The following is a 15,788-nucleotide window of genomic DNA, read 5'->3' as shown; positions in this document are numbered from 1 at the left end:
TCCGCCTCCAGGTTTCTGCTCACGTACAGAAAAGTGGAGAGAGCTTTAGTTCGGACCTTCAGTCCTGGGGACCTTGAAAGCGAGACTGTCCTCTCCTAGCTCTCTTCCAGTAAAAAATAAACACAATTTTCGGGAGGTTGTAGCCAAAGATTTGTGCAATGATTCTATTCATTTCTGTGAATTCTTGTAAAATCAGATTAGCTTGTTCACTGTAGGTCAGCTTTCCCATATTCTACTATTGAGTATTAGTTTATTGTCTAACCTGTTTAACCTAAAAATCCTTAGAAGTTTTTTATCTTTCAGTTCTTTGTAGAAAGCTGCAACATTTTTTCCCTTGGTATTTCCATGTATACTATCAAAATATAGAACTACAGGCATTGGCAGGGCATAGTGGGCTTGGATGTTGTGCTTCCAAGTCCGTGGTTGGAGTCTCCATCTGGGGACAGCAGTCCTCTGGCCTTGTGTGTCTTACTAATGTGGCCTCTCCTCTTTTTTTTCTAGGAAATAGTCTAGTAAGCTTAACCTTTCATTTATTTAGTCTTCATGGATTGATTGAGTATTTCCATTTAGATATGGTGAAACTCCGTCGATTTTTAGGTAAGTGATTCTAATACATTTAACAAGACTGTACAAGAACTTGCATAACTGTCAGTCAGCTATAACAAACTGTCAGGATCATAGCTTAAAGTACGTGCTTGTAGCTCTATAAGACATGGCAACATTTTGGTCAGTGACAGGCACCATGTGTGATAGGCCATGTATCAGCTGGCTTACAGTCAGGCTCCATGTGTGATAGGCCATGTATCAGCTGGCTTACAGTTAGATAACATGTGTGATAGGCCATGTATCAGCTGGCTTACAGTCAGGCTCCATGTGTGATAGGCCATGTATCAGCTGGCTCAGAGTCAGGCTCCATGTGTGATAGCCCATGTATCAGCTGGCTTAGAGTCAGGCTCCATGTGTGATAGGCCATGTATCAGCTGGCTTACAGTCAGGCTCTATGTGTGATAGGCCATGTATCAGCTGGCTTAGAGTCAGGCTCTATGTGTGATAGGCCATGTATCAGCTGGCTCAGAGTCAGGTTCCATGTGTGATAGCCCATGTATCAGCTGGCTTAGAGTCAGGCTCCATGTGTGATAGGCCATGTATCAGCTGGCTTACAGTCAGGCTCTATGTGTGATAGGCCATGTATCAGCTGGCTTAGAGTCAGGCTCCATGTGTGATAGGCCATGTATCAGCTGGCTTAGAGTCAGGCTCCATGTGTGATAGGCCATGTATCAGCTGGCTTAGAGTCAGACACAGTGTGTGATAGGCCATGTATCAGCTGCTTAGCAGTCATACTCGTTTTCACATGATCTCTGCTGTGGCATGATACTGAAATACCTGGTGATTTGTTGAATTGAAGTGACTGTTTTAGAATATGAACTATTTGAGTTGATAACCACAGGGAAAATATATGTGGATCACTAATGATTACCACTTTCTATACTTGGATGTCCCTCATGTATTCTAAGATTTGAGTCTTTTTTTTTTTAATGCAGTTATGATTCAAGAAGATTACCACAGTCAGAATCCTTACCACAACGCAGTCCATGCTGCGGACGTGACTCAGGCCATGCACTGTTACTTAAAGGAACCTAAGGTAGGTGGGTGGAGGTCGCAAGACGATGTCTGTGGACACACATTTCCATAAGATGGTGCCTGGGCGCAGTCAGAAGCTTCTGTGGGAGAGTGAGGTCAAAGCAGCTTGGGTTTTCCAGATGTGGCTCTAAGGGGAAGAGCTAGAGAAGTGGACGCAGGGCTCTTAAAGCCCTGGCTCTGTGTTCGTACAGATGCCACTTTGTTTTCAAGTGTCCCCCATGGGAGGTTGCTGGGTGTGCTGGTGAAGAGCCTGGGGCCATAGGACATAAAACACTATACTTTCTCCTGTCCCTGAGATATGCAAGCCCACTTAAATATTGTTCTTCTTGTCCCTGGAAGTTCATATAAGAGCCTCACTTTAGGCAGGCAAGGAGGGAGGTTCACACCTGTAAATCCCAGCACTTGAGAAGCTGAAGCAGCAGGATTGCCAGGAGTTTGAAGTCTGACGAAGTACACAGTAGCTTCCTCTCTCCCTAGCCTGTGAGAAATTGGTAATCACTGAGTTGTTTTTCTTACTGGTGCACATTTATTGATGTCCTAAGCAATGTGCTGGCTTCGAAGAAAGGAAGGAAAGGAGGAAGGATGGAAGGAAGGGAGTTTTGACCTAAAATTTTAGTTGTTGATGTATTGTCACTGAATGTGGAAAATGAATAAAAATGTCAACCTGCTGGAGCAGGGTACTGATGTCTTCCATCTAAGATGGTGTTGGCCCTGTGATAACCAGAAGAAAATGAGCACACTGCCAGCAGATAGCAGAATGACACTGAAGGAATCTCACCTCTTAATAGGTTTCTGTTTTCTTGAAAAAGACCCTGAAGATAGTTTTATAGATACATACAAGTGAAATCTGACTTTCCTATACTTTAAAAGCTTCTTATTCACAGAACTCAGATATTACCAGCATCAGTAGCCATTTAGTAGCAATATTTTTCTTTCTAAAAATGCATTGTAGCCAGGTATGGCAGTGTGGTTCATGTCTTTAAGTACTTGGGAGGCTGCGTCAAAAGGCTAGAAAGTTCCCAGGATGCACACACATGCTCCAAGGTTGTGTGAGGGGCTGCGGTCATAGATACCTTCAGCAGTCAACCTGACACAAACCTGGAATCCTCTGGGATGAGGGACCTCAACCAAATCAGATTTGTCTGAGGCATCTTCTTAATTATTAATTGATACAGGAGGGTCTAGTTCAGGATAGGTGGTGCTGTCCCTAGGCAGGTAGGCCTGAGCTGTGTTAGAAAAGTACCTGGGCAAACCATTAACAGCATCCCTCCATGGTTTCTGCTACAAGTTCCTCCCCCAAGCTCCTGCTTTGGCTTCCATATTGTAGCCTGGACGTGTAAGATGAAATAAGCCTCCCTCTCCAGGTGACTTGTGGTTAGTATTTTACCACAGATCCATTAGGAGATGCAACGTAGGAGATCTGGAGAGCTCCTTCACTGTGTAAACATGCTTTCCACACAAGCATGAGGATGTGGTTTGAATCCCTAGAACCTCTGTCAGAGTTGGATAGGCACCGTCTGTGTCCTGGAGTGTCTGTAGTTCCAGCACGCCTTCAGAGGTGGCAGGCAGGAAAGTCCTGGAGCCTGACATGGCAGCTGTACTGGCAGGTACTCTGGGAAAAGCAATAGAGACGTGTCTCAAATGAAGTTAGGTGAGTGAGACCAACACTTGAAGTTATCCTCTGACTTCCATAGCCATAGCAATTACACAGCACATTCATACATGTGCATGTGCATGTGCATTGTACACACACTAAGTAGTCCTAATACCATTGAATTGCTTATACTTGTTATAAAGTTTATAAAGTTCTCCTACTAAAAGTTGTAAGAAGAAATGGTATATTTTTAATCAGTTTTCTGCTTTAAGCGTGTGTTGCTTCTCTCTTTTCCCCACAAACGTCATGACTATTTTTTGCATTTATGTGCCAGTGGGATGGGATGTGAACGTGCCACCGTTGGAGTATAGAAGTGAAAGGACAGTGTTTAGGGACCCGTGTTTCCTTCTGCAGATTCCTAGGGATTAAACTCAGTTTTCAGGCTTGAGGCAAGCTCTCTTACCCACTGGGCTATCTTCAACCACCCCACAGGATTTTTAAAAATCCACTTGCTTCTTTCATTTTTTGACCTGAGGTTGTAAAGTTATATGTAGCCATGTGTTAATTTTGCATATATTAACCACATTAATTTTCTATTCAGAAGGTACTTGCCTGTTATTTAGCATTATATTCTTGTCACAGGAATATAATAAATAGGACATTCATTTGGTGGAATTTGGTCTTTTAAGAGAACATAAGTTTGTAGGGGAAATGAGAGATGGACCTGGGAGGAGGTAAGGGAGTATTGGGTGAATGTGATCAACACGCTGTATACAGGCATGACATTCTCAAAGAATTAACAAAAAAAAATTATACTCAATATATAGTCAAAACATTTTACATATTCATATATTATACTCAATATATAGTTTAAACATTTTACATATTCTGAAGAGGAATTCATTTTCTTCATTTTTTATTCAGCTCTTCCATGTCCTGATTTGCATAATGAAAGAGAAACTATGTATCTTCTCTACCTTAAGATGCTTTACAGGGCTGGCAAGATGCTCAGTGGGTCAAAGTGCTGAGTCAGGGGCCAGCCTTCAGACAGCAGAGAAAGCCAGCCTCTGCAAGTCTCCCTCTGCCTGCACACCGGGCCACGCCCACGCCACGCCCCTCACAATGAAGAAAAATGTTAAAGACACTTTGTAGCTTCCTAGATGGAAGTGACTTGTGACTGAGCTCAACTTTTAACAAGTGAGGTAGAAAAGATTTATTTTGGCATGGAAAGGAAATCATCAAATTTGCATCTGAATTTATGGATTATCTTGTTGACATTTTTGTTGTGCTCTCATCTCCTTCATATGTTAGCATTATCAGTGATTTATGCTCATCAGTTTTTACTGTCAGCATATTTTACAGGGCTGTAAAAGGAACTAATTATCTTAAGTAAACCTAAATAAAAACAGGCAGATGAGTGCAGCTCTGGCAGGAATGTAAAGGGCTATAGACACCCACCAATGAGGCCTGGGCCAAGCCAGGGCTAACGAGCACAACAAGGAGATGGGAGAATGGGTCACTGGAGTTGGGCCTTACAGAATGAGTATCAGTTTTCCAGAAGTGGAGGCTCGTGATAGCTGGTGATAGACTCAAGTTGGCCGTTTTTATTGCTGAAACCTATAGTCAGCTAATAAACTTTGACGATGGTTATTTTGTTAAGTTTGGTAACACTAAGAGTAAAGTTACATTACTACTATCAGTGAAATTCCCTTTCTGGCATGAATGCATTGTGAAAGGGTCCTGAATGTAGCCATCCATTGGTAGAATGAAAATACTCAACCCTGTTTGTCAGTTTAGAGTCCTTGTCTCTGAGACTGAGTGTTTCTTACCTTAGCAGTTTTTAGTTGGTGAAAGAGAAGGCCTCCCTATCAGGTAAGCCACGTCCCTCAGGCAGCAGCACTATGCATCCTAACACAGCCTTCACTGTCCCAATGAAGCACCACAAGGCTGAGAAATCAACAGGCTGAGCAGGAGGGCCACTCTCTCCACTGGCTGCTAGTGCTGGAGAGTGTATTTCAGATATGTGTGTGACTAACTCTTTGTTCTGCTTCAGCTTGCCAATTCTGTGACTCCTTGGGATATCTTGCTGAGCTTAATTGCAGCTGCCACTCACGATCTGGATCACCCAGGTGTTAATCAGCCGTTTCTTATTAAAACCAACCATTATTTGGCAACTTTATACAAGGTTAGTACCGTTTCATTGGGAATTAGTTTGGTTTGTTGTTTGTTTTTTAGTATGTGCTTAAAATCCCAGCACTAAGGAGAAAGACAAGAGGATCCCTTGAGCTCACTAGCTGACCTGCCTCGCCTAATCCTTGAGGCCCAAGGCAGTGAGAGACCCTCTCAAAAACAATGTGGATGACTCCTGAGGAACCGATCCAAGGTTGACCTTTGGCCTTTACACATATGTATGGGTGCACGTTGCTCACACCACAAATGCACTCACCCATCCACAAATAAACACAAGCACAAACAAATTAACAATACTTTAATATTCTGTAATCTACACTATTTAATGTTTTGAGGAAATGAAAGGAGTCAAAGTAAATTTCCAATTAATGTTAATGCTTTAACCAAGTTAATATGACTGACAAATGGTTCTTCATGTCCAGAAATGACTGTTAGGTAACAAAGAACCCCTTTTTATAGAATACCTCAGTCCTGGAGAATCACCACTGGAGATCTGCAGTGGGCTTGTTGAGAGAATCTGGTTTGTTCTCACACTTGCCACTGGAAAGCAGGTAAGTTGGATTAAAACAAATGTATTGCCTATGGAAATAAAGTTACTAATCAAGCTAAAAATTATGTTATTCAGCTGCTCCATAGCTTCCCATTTTGTTAAATTAAATGTATCTTTTTAAAAATTATCAAAATTGTGGCGCTGGAGAAAGGGCTCAACAGTTTAGAGCATTTGTTGCTGTTCGAGAAGACCTGGGTTCAGTTCCCAGTTCCCACATGGTAGCTAACAGATATCTACACATGGCACACATACATGAATGTGAGCCAAACATACATACGCTGGAAATCCAAAGAACGATATATCCAAATTCATAAGCCTGTTACATAGTTGTTGCTTATACATTGGCTATTTATTTTTATGAAAGATAGCCCTTTTTGAGTACTGTAAAACTCACTTCACATATATTGGCTCAGTGATTGTACGTAGCTTTTCTGATAAAGGTTTCAGGTATGTACCTGAAAGATTACACAGAAACCAAGATGCATTCAGACCACAACATCTGCAAAGCCAGTAAAACAAGGATAGTAAGGCCCTGTGCCCTCGTGGACAGCTTTGAAGCTGTCATGAAGGATAATGAATAAAAAGAACAACAGAAAATAGCTTAAAAAATAGTTTAATACTAAGCAGGCCATTTTGGTGGCATAAAAAGAAACACTAAAGTTAAATAAGTCGAATATGATTGTGTTGACAAAAACATCTCACACCTTGCCAGCATGGTCTTTTATACTTTGTGTTAAATATTCAGTATTGTGTTCATTTGAGCCTGTTTGATTTTTTTCTGAATTTTATAATTGTGTATGTATATGTATTCAGGCCCAGGTGTGCTGTAGTACGCACGTACGCAAAGGTCTGAGGACTGCCTTCAGCAGTCATTGTCCTTTCTCTAGAGTCCTAAGGATGAGCTCAGGTCATCTGGCTCAGGAGGCAAGTGCTCTTCCTGGTGAGCCATGTTGATGGCCTTGTTGAAGGCCCTTCGTCCTCAGTAATACAGAGATAGCCCTGTTGAAGGGTTTTTTTTAATCTCATATGAGGCAGTTTTTAAAAAGATGCAGTGTATATGCTGTCTGTATTAACATGACATTTTTCCTCCAGATAATTTGAATATTCTTATACAAATAACTGACTTTTAATTTTTTTATGTGCATATGTATTTTGCTTACATGTATATCCATGCACCACATCCATGCTAGGTACCAGAGCCAGGAAAGAATGAAGAACTCCCTGAAAATGGAGTTTCCTTATGTGTAGGCTGCCATGAGGGAGTTGGGAACCAACCCAGTTCCTCTAGAAAAAGACCCCGTACCATTAAGTGCTGACCCCATCTCTGGCCCCTTGATCAAACTGCTGAGTAGAATTTTATTAGGATGCTTATTTCATTAAGCATCTTTTTCAGATGTCTCAGTTGACAATTGAATGGGCTAGTATTTTCTTCTGCCTGAATCTTCTTTTATGTCCTAGGCACCAAAAAATAAGACAAAGATGCTTACTGTACATACAGGAATTTCTTAGAAAATTCTTAAGAATTTTCTCAAGCAGCATAATGGTGTTAGGCTGGTTGTTCCCCCCTTTGAAGCAAATAATTTGACTTTGGCTGATAGAGTAAAGACGCTTTCTTTGACATCTTTGCATTGTAGTATTTCTCTGCAAACTCTTAGTTTTACTTTATTTTAATATTTTTAAATGTACTCTTCACAATACTTCCTTATTATGTATCAAGTTTAAAGCGCCTTGCAGATTATCTTAGGGTTTTTGTAAAGCTTTCTGAATACTTAAGCTTAAGGGAGAAAATAAATTGAAAGTACTAAATGTCTCCTTATTTCTGTAATTCCAGGCAAGAGATGGAGGCTCAGATAGGTGCTCTGATACTAGCCACAGACATCAGTCGCCAGAACGAGTACCTGTCATTGTTTAGATCTCACTTGGATAAAGGTGACTTACACCTTGACGACGGCAGACATAGGCATTTGGTTTTACAGGTAAAGTTCTGCAACTTGCAAAGATTGTTTCCAGGGTAAATCATGTGACAGGTAGAATAAGAATGAAATATAGCAGATACGTAGCAGAAAGAAGTTCCTCATTCAGTCAGCATGTTCCCTTCCAGGACATACTGGAGAGGCATCTGGCTTTGAGGCTTTTCCTACTCAGGGTTTCTGATGAAGAGCAGAGAAGGCCACCCAGTCAACAGTGACTACTCTGATGAGTTTTCTCATGAAAAGAGGAGCAAGGAGTAGATGGTGTGTCTGGGTTTGTTTGTATTTTATGACTCATCCAGTCATTGTGTCTCCTTGGCATTGTCAAGGGTAATTCTAGTTTAACAGGGTTAGCATCCCTATCAGCATTCTGCACAGATATTTAGTAGGTCAGCGGCAGCATCAAGTTAATGTAACAGCGATTTTTCTTTCACAGTATTTTCCTTTTCTTTGTTGGCTTTTAATTTTATTTGGTTCTGGATCCCATGCACACTAAACACGTCCTCCGCCAGCTACATGCCCAGGGGCTCTGCTCTCTCTTCAGTGCTCTTCCCCATTGCTGGAGTCTATTTAAACTTGGTACAATGAGATCTTTTCTTCCTTAACACCCTTTTAATATTTTGTTTGCTAGATGGCCTTGAAATGTGCTGATATTTGTAACCCATGTCGGAACTGGGAATTAAGCAAGCAGTGGAGTGAAAAAGTAACGGAGGAATTCTTCCACCAAGGCAGGTTATAGCCACATGTGAATAAACTCAGACCCAGCCACGTATAAGAGCCTCATAGTAGATGCATATTTTTAACACCTGTTCATACTTCATGTGTGTATAGCCAGTAACACATGGATCGTGATTTGAAACTGAGTAACCTTGGGTATTCATGATGGCACAGAAAGTAGGCTGGAAACTTCTCTGCAGAAAGACTGCTCTGAATCTACCCTGTCCCTTCACCTGTGTAACTTCTCTGCAGAAAGACTGCTCTGAAACTACCCTATCCCTTCACCTGTGTAGAGAGCAGGATCGTGTAAGCATGTGAGGCATGTCTGAAAGAACTGATACAATTAGTCTTGGGAGGAACACTTAAGCAAAAACTGTTGTGTTGGTCTGTTTAAATAGTGATATCAATTTGGCAAGCTTCCTGTGTGTCGCTAAGTTAAAGTTTGAGTCTTTCATGAGGATTCTGTAATGTCCCTCCAGTAAGTTCATAGATTCAGTGAAGGTATTCATTACAGATTTACCCAGCAGACGTGTTGCATCTTAACAGTTCTCTTTCTTAAATTTATAGGAGATATAGAAAAAAAGTACCATTTGGGTGTGAGTCCACTTTGTGATCGTCAGACTGAGTGTATTGCCAACATCCAGATTGGTAACTATGCACATTTACACATTACACATTTGCAGCTGGTTTAAAAAAAAAATCACTTATTAGACTAGAAAATTATTCAAAAGTATCAAATTATGTTTATTGTAATTTGTAGGACAGTTGAGGACATCTTAACCATTGTGACAATATGTACCCTTTCTTTGCTCTGCCAGCCCCTCCTGTCTGCTTCAGGGACTCTTCTTGAAGGCTCAAATGTCACTTCCAAAAGCCACCTTCCACTATCTGCAGGCAGGCAGTCCTACTGCCAGGTTCCACCTTCCACTATCTGCAGGCAGGCAGTCCTACTGCCAGGTTCCACCTTCCACTATCTGCAGGCAGGCAGTCCCACTGCCAGGTTCCACCTTCCACTATCTGCAGGCAGGCAGTCCTACTGCCAGGTTCCACCTTCCACTATCTGCAGACAGGCAGTCCTACTGCCAGGTTCTACCTTCCACTATCTGCAGGCAGGCAGTCCTACTGCCAGGTTCCACCTTCCACTATCTGCAGGCAGGCAGTCCCTACTGCCAGGTTCCACCTTCCACTATTTGCAGGCAGGGAGTCCCTACTGCCAGGTTCCACCTTCCACTATCTGCAGGCAGGCAGTCCTACTGCCAGGTTTCCAGCGCACTAACATCCATTCACACATGCTTTATTTGCTTTTGCCTATGCTGTCCCATGCATAGCCAGTCACCATTGTACCTAGAGGTGGAAGCACTTTAGAACTCACCATGTACTGGAAAGCACAAGGCCATGTTCTGTGACTAGTACCTAAGCTTGCAGGAGAACATGGGAAGGACTGCTAAGGCTGAGTGGATCACATTGGACTTTGAAAATAGAGAAAGGTGTCCCAGTAAAGCTCTAGAGTTTGGGTAGAATATATTTTGGGAATCTGGGGTTGGGAAGGGCCTTAGAATTTAGGTTGAAAATAGTGAAGGGTGTTGATAAACATCAGCAAGGTGAAGTTTCTAGAAGTTCAGGACTAGCAGTCACAATGCAGTGGGGAGGACACAGCAGGACTAGCACAGTCACAATGCAGTGGGGAGGACACAGCAGGACTAGCAGTCACAATGCAGTGGGGAGGACACAGCAGGACTAGCAGTCACAATGCAGTGGGGAGGACACAGCAGGACTAGCACAGTCTCAATACAGTGGGGAGGACACAGCAGGACTAGCACAGTCACAATGCAGTGGGGAGGACACAGCAGGACTAGCACAGTCACAATGCAGTGGGGAGGACACAGCAGGACTAGCAGTCACAATGCAGTGGGGAGGACACAGCAGGACTAGCAGTCACAATGCAGTGGGGAGGACACAGCAGGACTAGCACAGTCTCAATGCAGTGGGGAGGACACAGCAGGACTAGCACAGTCTCAATGCAGTGGGGAGGACACAGCAGCAGCACTGGCACCTATGCTGTGATTACGAAGCATCGTGTAGAACAGTAGGGACTGACTTGACTGTAGTCAGACAGAGATGTAGAGGATGGGCATAGCTTGCATGGTGCTGAGCCTGTGGAATCAGTACTGACTCCTGTGGCAAAGATGGCTACATGTTTTTCTGTAGGTGGAGTTAACAAGACAGTAGATCTGCTGTTTTGGATCTCAAGGAGAGCTACTCAAGTTCAAAGAATAAGTGAAATGTAGGCAAAGGGAAGGCCAAGCTGGGTGGGTGTGTGCACGCGGCTCCCTTCAACGCCCTTCTGCCTGGAGGAAATTACTCTGTAGTTTAAACAAAGAACTCTCAAGTGATTTTTGAAAATTTTGTAGTTTGTGCTGGCGAGATGGCTCAGTGGTTAAGGACTTGCTACTCTTTTGAGGTTTGTTAGCAGCACCCACTTCAGTTTGCTCCTACATCACTCCAACCCTAAGGGCTATGACACCCTCTTGGCCTCTGCTCGAGAACACTCAAACATATATAAAACACATATAAATAAAAATATGTATTTTTTTTAAGTTGTGATTTTAGCTGAGCATGACAACAATATATGCCTAAAACCCAAAACCCAGTTTTGGAGGAGAGAAGACCCTAAGTTCAAGGTCATCCTTAGGGACAGAGAGGGATATGTGAGACTCTCTCAAAGAAGAAAATAAGGACTGGTGTGATGGCTCACTGGGTAAATGTACCTGCCATTAAGCCTGAAAATCTGAGTTTGATCCCAGGGACCCACGTGGCAGAAAGAGAAAAACAGCTCCCACAAGCTGTCCTCTGACCCCCACGTCTTCTGGGCCATTCTCACTTTAATAGTGAAAATATTAAACTAATTTTTTTATTATTATTTTTAGACTATTTCTTCTCAGGAGTTTTGACATGGTACATTCTGAGTTAAATAAGTCATACCAGGTGTGACATTCCATCCCCGAGGAAACAGCGAAAGCCAGTGACCCCTCTCGGCCAGCAGTTGTCTCCCTGAGAATGTCCTGGAGTTGTGTTCTCATGCCCTTAGAGTTGATATGGCTACCACATGTGTTAGCTTAAGCAAGCTGTGCTTGTTCAGCTGAGAGAAACAGAATAGAGCACCACTGAATATTTAACGAAATCCCGATTTGTAAATCACATGTACACACACACAGGCCTTTTAAAAGCTAATATTTTGGCTAATACTTGAGTGGACCTGAAGAACATTAAAACTCTAGATGTTTTAAGGATCAATTGAAGACATATTTTAATAGCTTTTTCCTCTGTTTCTCGAGGTTTTATGACTTACCTAGTGGAGCCTTTATTTACAGAGTGGGCCAGGTTTTCAGACACCAGGCTGTCACAGACAATGCTCGGACATGTGGGGCTGAACAAAGCCAGCTGGAAGGGACTGCAGAGACAACAGCCCAGCAGTGAGGATGCCAGTGCTGCATTTGAGGTGAACTCACAGTCATTAACTCAGGAAAACCGGGTATCATAACCAGTGGGACACTCTCCTGCAAGACTATGGAAATGTGAAATGGTCTTGGGGTAACTGGTTCTGACTGCTGAGGTGTCCAAGGGAATGATGCCAGCATCATTTGTCAAGATGTCTTCTGTTGGATCATATGAGCCCACTTTTTAATGGTAAGACGTGAACATACAGCAATATGCATCTGGCTTTTGTATGAAACCTTAAGTATATGTAAAGCTCGGTGGGAGACCCGGAAAGGATTAACAAAGGAAGATGTTTTTAGGTGTGCCATGTGCTTTCAAAGTGTGTATCCTTCAAGCCCTGAAACTTGAACTCAACCTCAGCAGCAATCTTGATGCAACCAGTCCAGTACAATAGCGCATCTGTCCCTTCCACTACATTCTCTCTGAGAAAACAGAAATGTGAAGTGCCCAGCCTCTGCTGCCTCTGGCAAGAATCACTCAATGTTTACAAATCACATCTGAAATACTGGTTCTCAATTGTGAAGGAACCCTTCCTGGCCGTTCTCAGCTGAGCTGGAGGCTGCCGCTCCTCGCAGCCTTTGCCTTTCGGATGTCAGTGTCAGCCACACCTCCCACTTTCTGTGCTCCCACTTCTGTGCTCTGGAGACTGAGCAGGCACTTACCACAGCTACACACGAAGCTTTCCACTCCAGCGCTGCTTGGCAATGCAGATTCCTTTTTTAGCTGTTAGTTTTTAACTTGGGGTGGGAGGGAAGGAACACCAATGTCCTAGCTGTGTTCTGACTCTGCAGTGAAAACACTGCATGTTGTTTTCACTACTGTACACTTGATCTACACATGCAAGAAAAAGGTGGAATGTTTAACATACCATAATCAGCTCAGGGTATTTGCCAATCTGAAATAAAGTGGGATAGGGCAGTGTGTCCTTCAAATCAAGGGTACTAAAGTCCCTTCGCTGCAGTGCGTGAGAGGTATGTTGTGTATGGCTGTGTGGATGTGTGTTTGTGTGCATGTGTGTGCATGTATGACTGTGCATGTTCTGTCCATCCATGTGGGAAAGGATTAGAAATGTAAGCTTTTATTTATTGTTCTAGAATGTGACATAGTGAGCAGCCACACTTGGGGGAGGGAAGGGAGGTGAAGCTGGAGATTGCTCCAGATGCCTTAAACTATGCACAAAGCTAAGTGACCAAACTTCTCATTTTGATTTGAAAAGTGCATTGTTTTCTTGTCCCCCTCCCCCACTTTGATGAACCATTACCCTTTGGTGGAACTTTTGATGTGAATAGATGTTTTCTAGGATAAAATTTAAGGACTAGTTTTCAACGTAAAACATTCCACTTTTGTAATGTGTTTTCAGTGGTCTGTGTAGAGCAAGCACAACTGTACACTGTTGAATGGTGCTTCTTCGAGTTAACGTGTACCCCTTGTTACTGTTAAAGACTGTTTACTATGTTTACAGCTTGTTGCAACAGCCATCTTCTTGGGAGAAAACTTGAGTGTAAAGCCATTTGTAAAAGGCTTTGCCACACTCATTTAAACATGTGCCTGTTGCTGTTACCTTTTGATGAATAAAAACTGGTCTTTTCTCATTTTTTTATCTTTGCACTTTACCTTACCATTCAGTCCTTTGGAAATCACATGCTGAATTAGTTAGGTGACCAGTTAGCTGTTGCCTCTTCCATTCAGCTGTGGTACTTTGCAGTCTAAGCTGTGTGCAGACTTTGTCTTCTGGGAGTATGAGCCTTCCTCTGCACCCTACAAGTGTGGCAAGGCCTGGTTGACCTTGGTCAGTCGTGTCTGCTGTGGAGGGTATTTTATAGCATTTGTTGGAAATTGCCTAAGAAATCACACCCTTGAAAGGGATTAAAGATACCAGTTGTGTTTATATTCCTGTCCTTTTTAAAGCAATGTAAGAAAGAGCCACCTAATTTTTTTTTTCTTTTTGACAGGGTCATCTTAGGCTCAGATGGTAACAATGTAGACAGGCTGGCCTCAACTCCCAGGTAGCTCCCAGGTAGCTCCCTGCTTCTGGGTCCTAGTATTAAAGGTGTATGCCACCAACCCCAGTGCCAACTAAGAGCGGCCTTTCTACCCTCCCCAGACCTAACTCGTTACAAGGGATATAGTTCAGATTTTTATGATCAGACATATTTTGCTCCTACTTCCTAGAAATACAAATGTTGGCGAACCCACTTGCATGATTTCCCAATTTTCTACAAAAGCTGAAACTTTTGTAATTATACTATATCCAAAATATTTTCTTTTAGTATAATTGAAGTAGGTTGTTAAGTCTCCGAAATCCAGTGTGTTTTAAACTTACAGTACACCTCAGTTTATACTAGCCTCATTTCAAGTGGTCACCCATGCCCACATTCGGCTCTCCTATTAGACAGCATGGGTACAGGATAGCAGTCATTACCCAGATCAGCCACTGGCCACTCCTGCAAACTAATATCACCTTAAACAAGTTCACAGTAAAGAAAAGTCTTGGTGTATTAATTTGCACTGAGAAACATAACTACCAATCATTCTCTCCCTTTAGGCAAATCTTTAGAAGCGAAATTAGGATCAGCTGGTTCACTCAGCAAGAATTCTGAGCAAGGGACACAAGTTTCCAAAAGCATCCATCTCCCTGTGGGGGATACCTGCTGATGTCATAGCTGTGGGCTGGGTCCCTCGTCCCCTGGACCCTAGAGGTTCTCTGCCACTAGTTGCTTCACCACATTAGCTTCCTACAGTTTTCAGTTGAGTTTGCTTAGGCAGGATACCCTGCCTCTGTGGTGATTTCCTTTTGCTATGACTATACTTGTCGCCTTGCTGGCACTCCCAAACCCATCAAGCTTGTTTTCTACAGCTGAGTGGGAATTACTGCTTCGACCTATTTTCCTTCAACAGTTGGGTTTTCTGAAAGAATTTAAGGAAACACTTAGGACACAGTAGTACAAAATTCAGGGCATTTCAAGATACATTGGACTCTTAAAGAATTTAAGAATTGGCTGTGTAGCAAGCAGCCATTTGGGAGTCTGGACCCACTGCTGAAGGGGAGGTGGGGTAGGTGAGGGAAGGAGTCTCTGCTTTAGAGGTGAGAAGACATTTTACAAAGTCCTACCTTAACGTGCTCATTAACATTGTACTCTAAACATAACAGTTTGTAATGAATCTCTTTGTATTAAAAAAGAAAAAAAGCAAAAATTACACTTTTTTTTTTGTCCTTTGCAAACCTGGAAAAACTATCCTGTACCTGAGGTATAGGTTAGAGGTGCTAATAATCCCGTCACAGCTCTCACAAGCTTATGTCTTAATGCCAGTAATTGCTGACTGAGACCAGTAACTAATGTAATTCATACTGCCTTTAAAGAAATGTGAGAACTAGTTCTCACACCTTGGACATGTTTTTGAAACAGAACTTTGAAACTGCACTCAGTGTGTACTAAGAACCTGCATGGCAGGTTCTTCAGGAGAGATAGCCACCACTGCAGGGCAATATGGGAGTGAACTAACGGGAACATGAAAGGTCTCTTATGTTCTTCAGTGTGCAGGGTATAGGGCAGATGGAAATTGGGCCATCAGTAAACAAATTACTGTGGAGTTTTATGTACCCTTTAGCTATCACATTATTGCTAAG

At 42.6% G+C, this 15,788-nt stretch overlaps 1 protein-coding gene across 4 annotated transcripts in view; it reads left to right on the top strand.

The window, feature by feature from the left end:
* Pde7a (phosphodiesterase 7A) overlaps positions 1-13,752 on the top strand; it is an 82,155-nt gene extending 68,403 nt beyond the window's left edge. For 3 of the 4 annotated variants that reach the window (XM_031376418.1, XM_031376420.1, XM_031376421.1), the window contains exons 6-13: positions 502-597; positions 1,542-1,642; positions 5,289-5,420; positions 5,885-5,976; positions 7,807-7,951; positions 8,577-8,673; positions 9,230-9,310; positions 11,998-13,752. In XM_031376418.1, the coding sequence (XP_031232278.1) occupies positions 502-597; positions 1,542-1,642; positions 5,289-5,420; positions 5,885-5,976; positions 7,807-7,951; positions 8,577-8,673; positions 9,230-9,310; positions 11,998-12,203 (950 nt within the window). In that variant the 3' untranslated portion in view covers positions 12,204-13,752. The remainder of the gene's footprint in view (positions 1-501; positions 598-1,541; positions 1,643-5,288; positions 5,421-5,884; positions 5,977-7,806; positions 7,952-8,576; positions 8,674-9,229; positions 9,311-11,997) is intronic. The other variant, XM_031376419.1, reaches the window with a different exon arrangement.
* The last annotated feature ends 2,036 nt before the right edge of the window (positions 13,753-15,788 follow it).

Source organism: Mastomys coucha, unplaced genomic scaffold (genome assembly GCF_008632895.1).
Source record: "Mastomys coucha isolate ucsf_1 unplaced genomic scaffold, UCSF_Mcou_1 pScaffold17, whole genome shotgun sequence".
In the NCBI taxonomy this organism is placed as follows: Eukaryota; Metazoa; Chordata; class Mammalia; order Rodentia; family Muridae; genus Mastomys; species Mastomys coucha.
The sequence above is the reverse complement of the archived record's forward strand: the minus strand, read 5'-3'. Positions and strand labels throughout refer to the sequence as shown.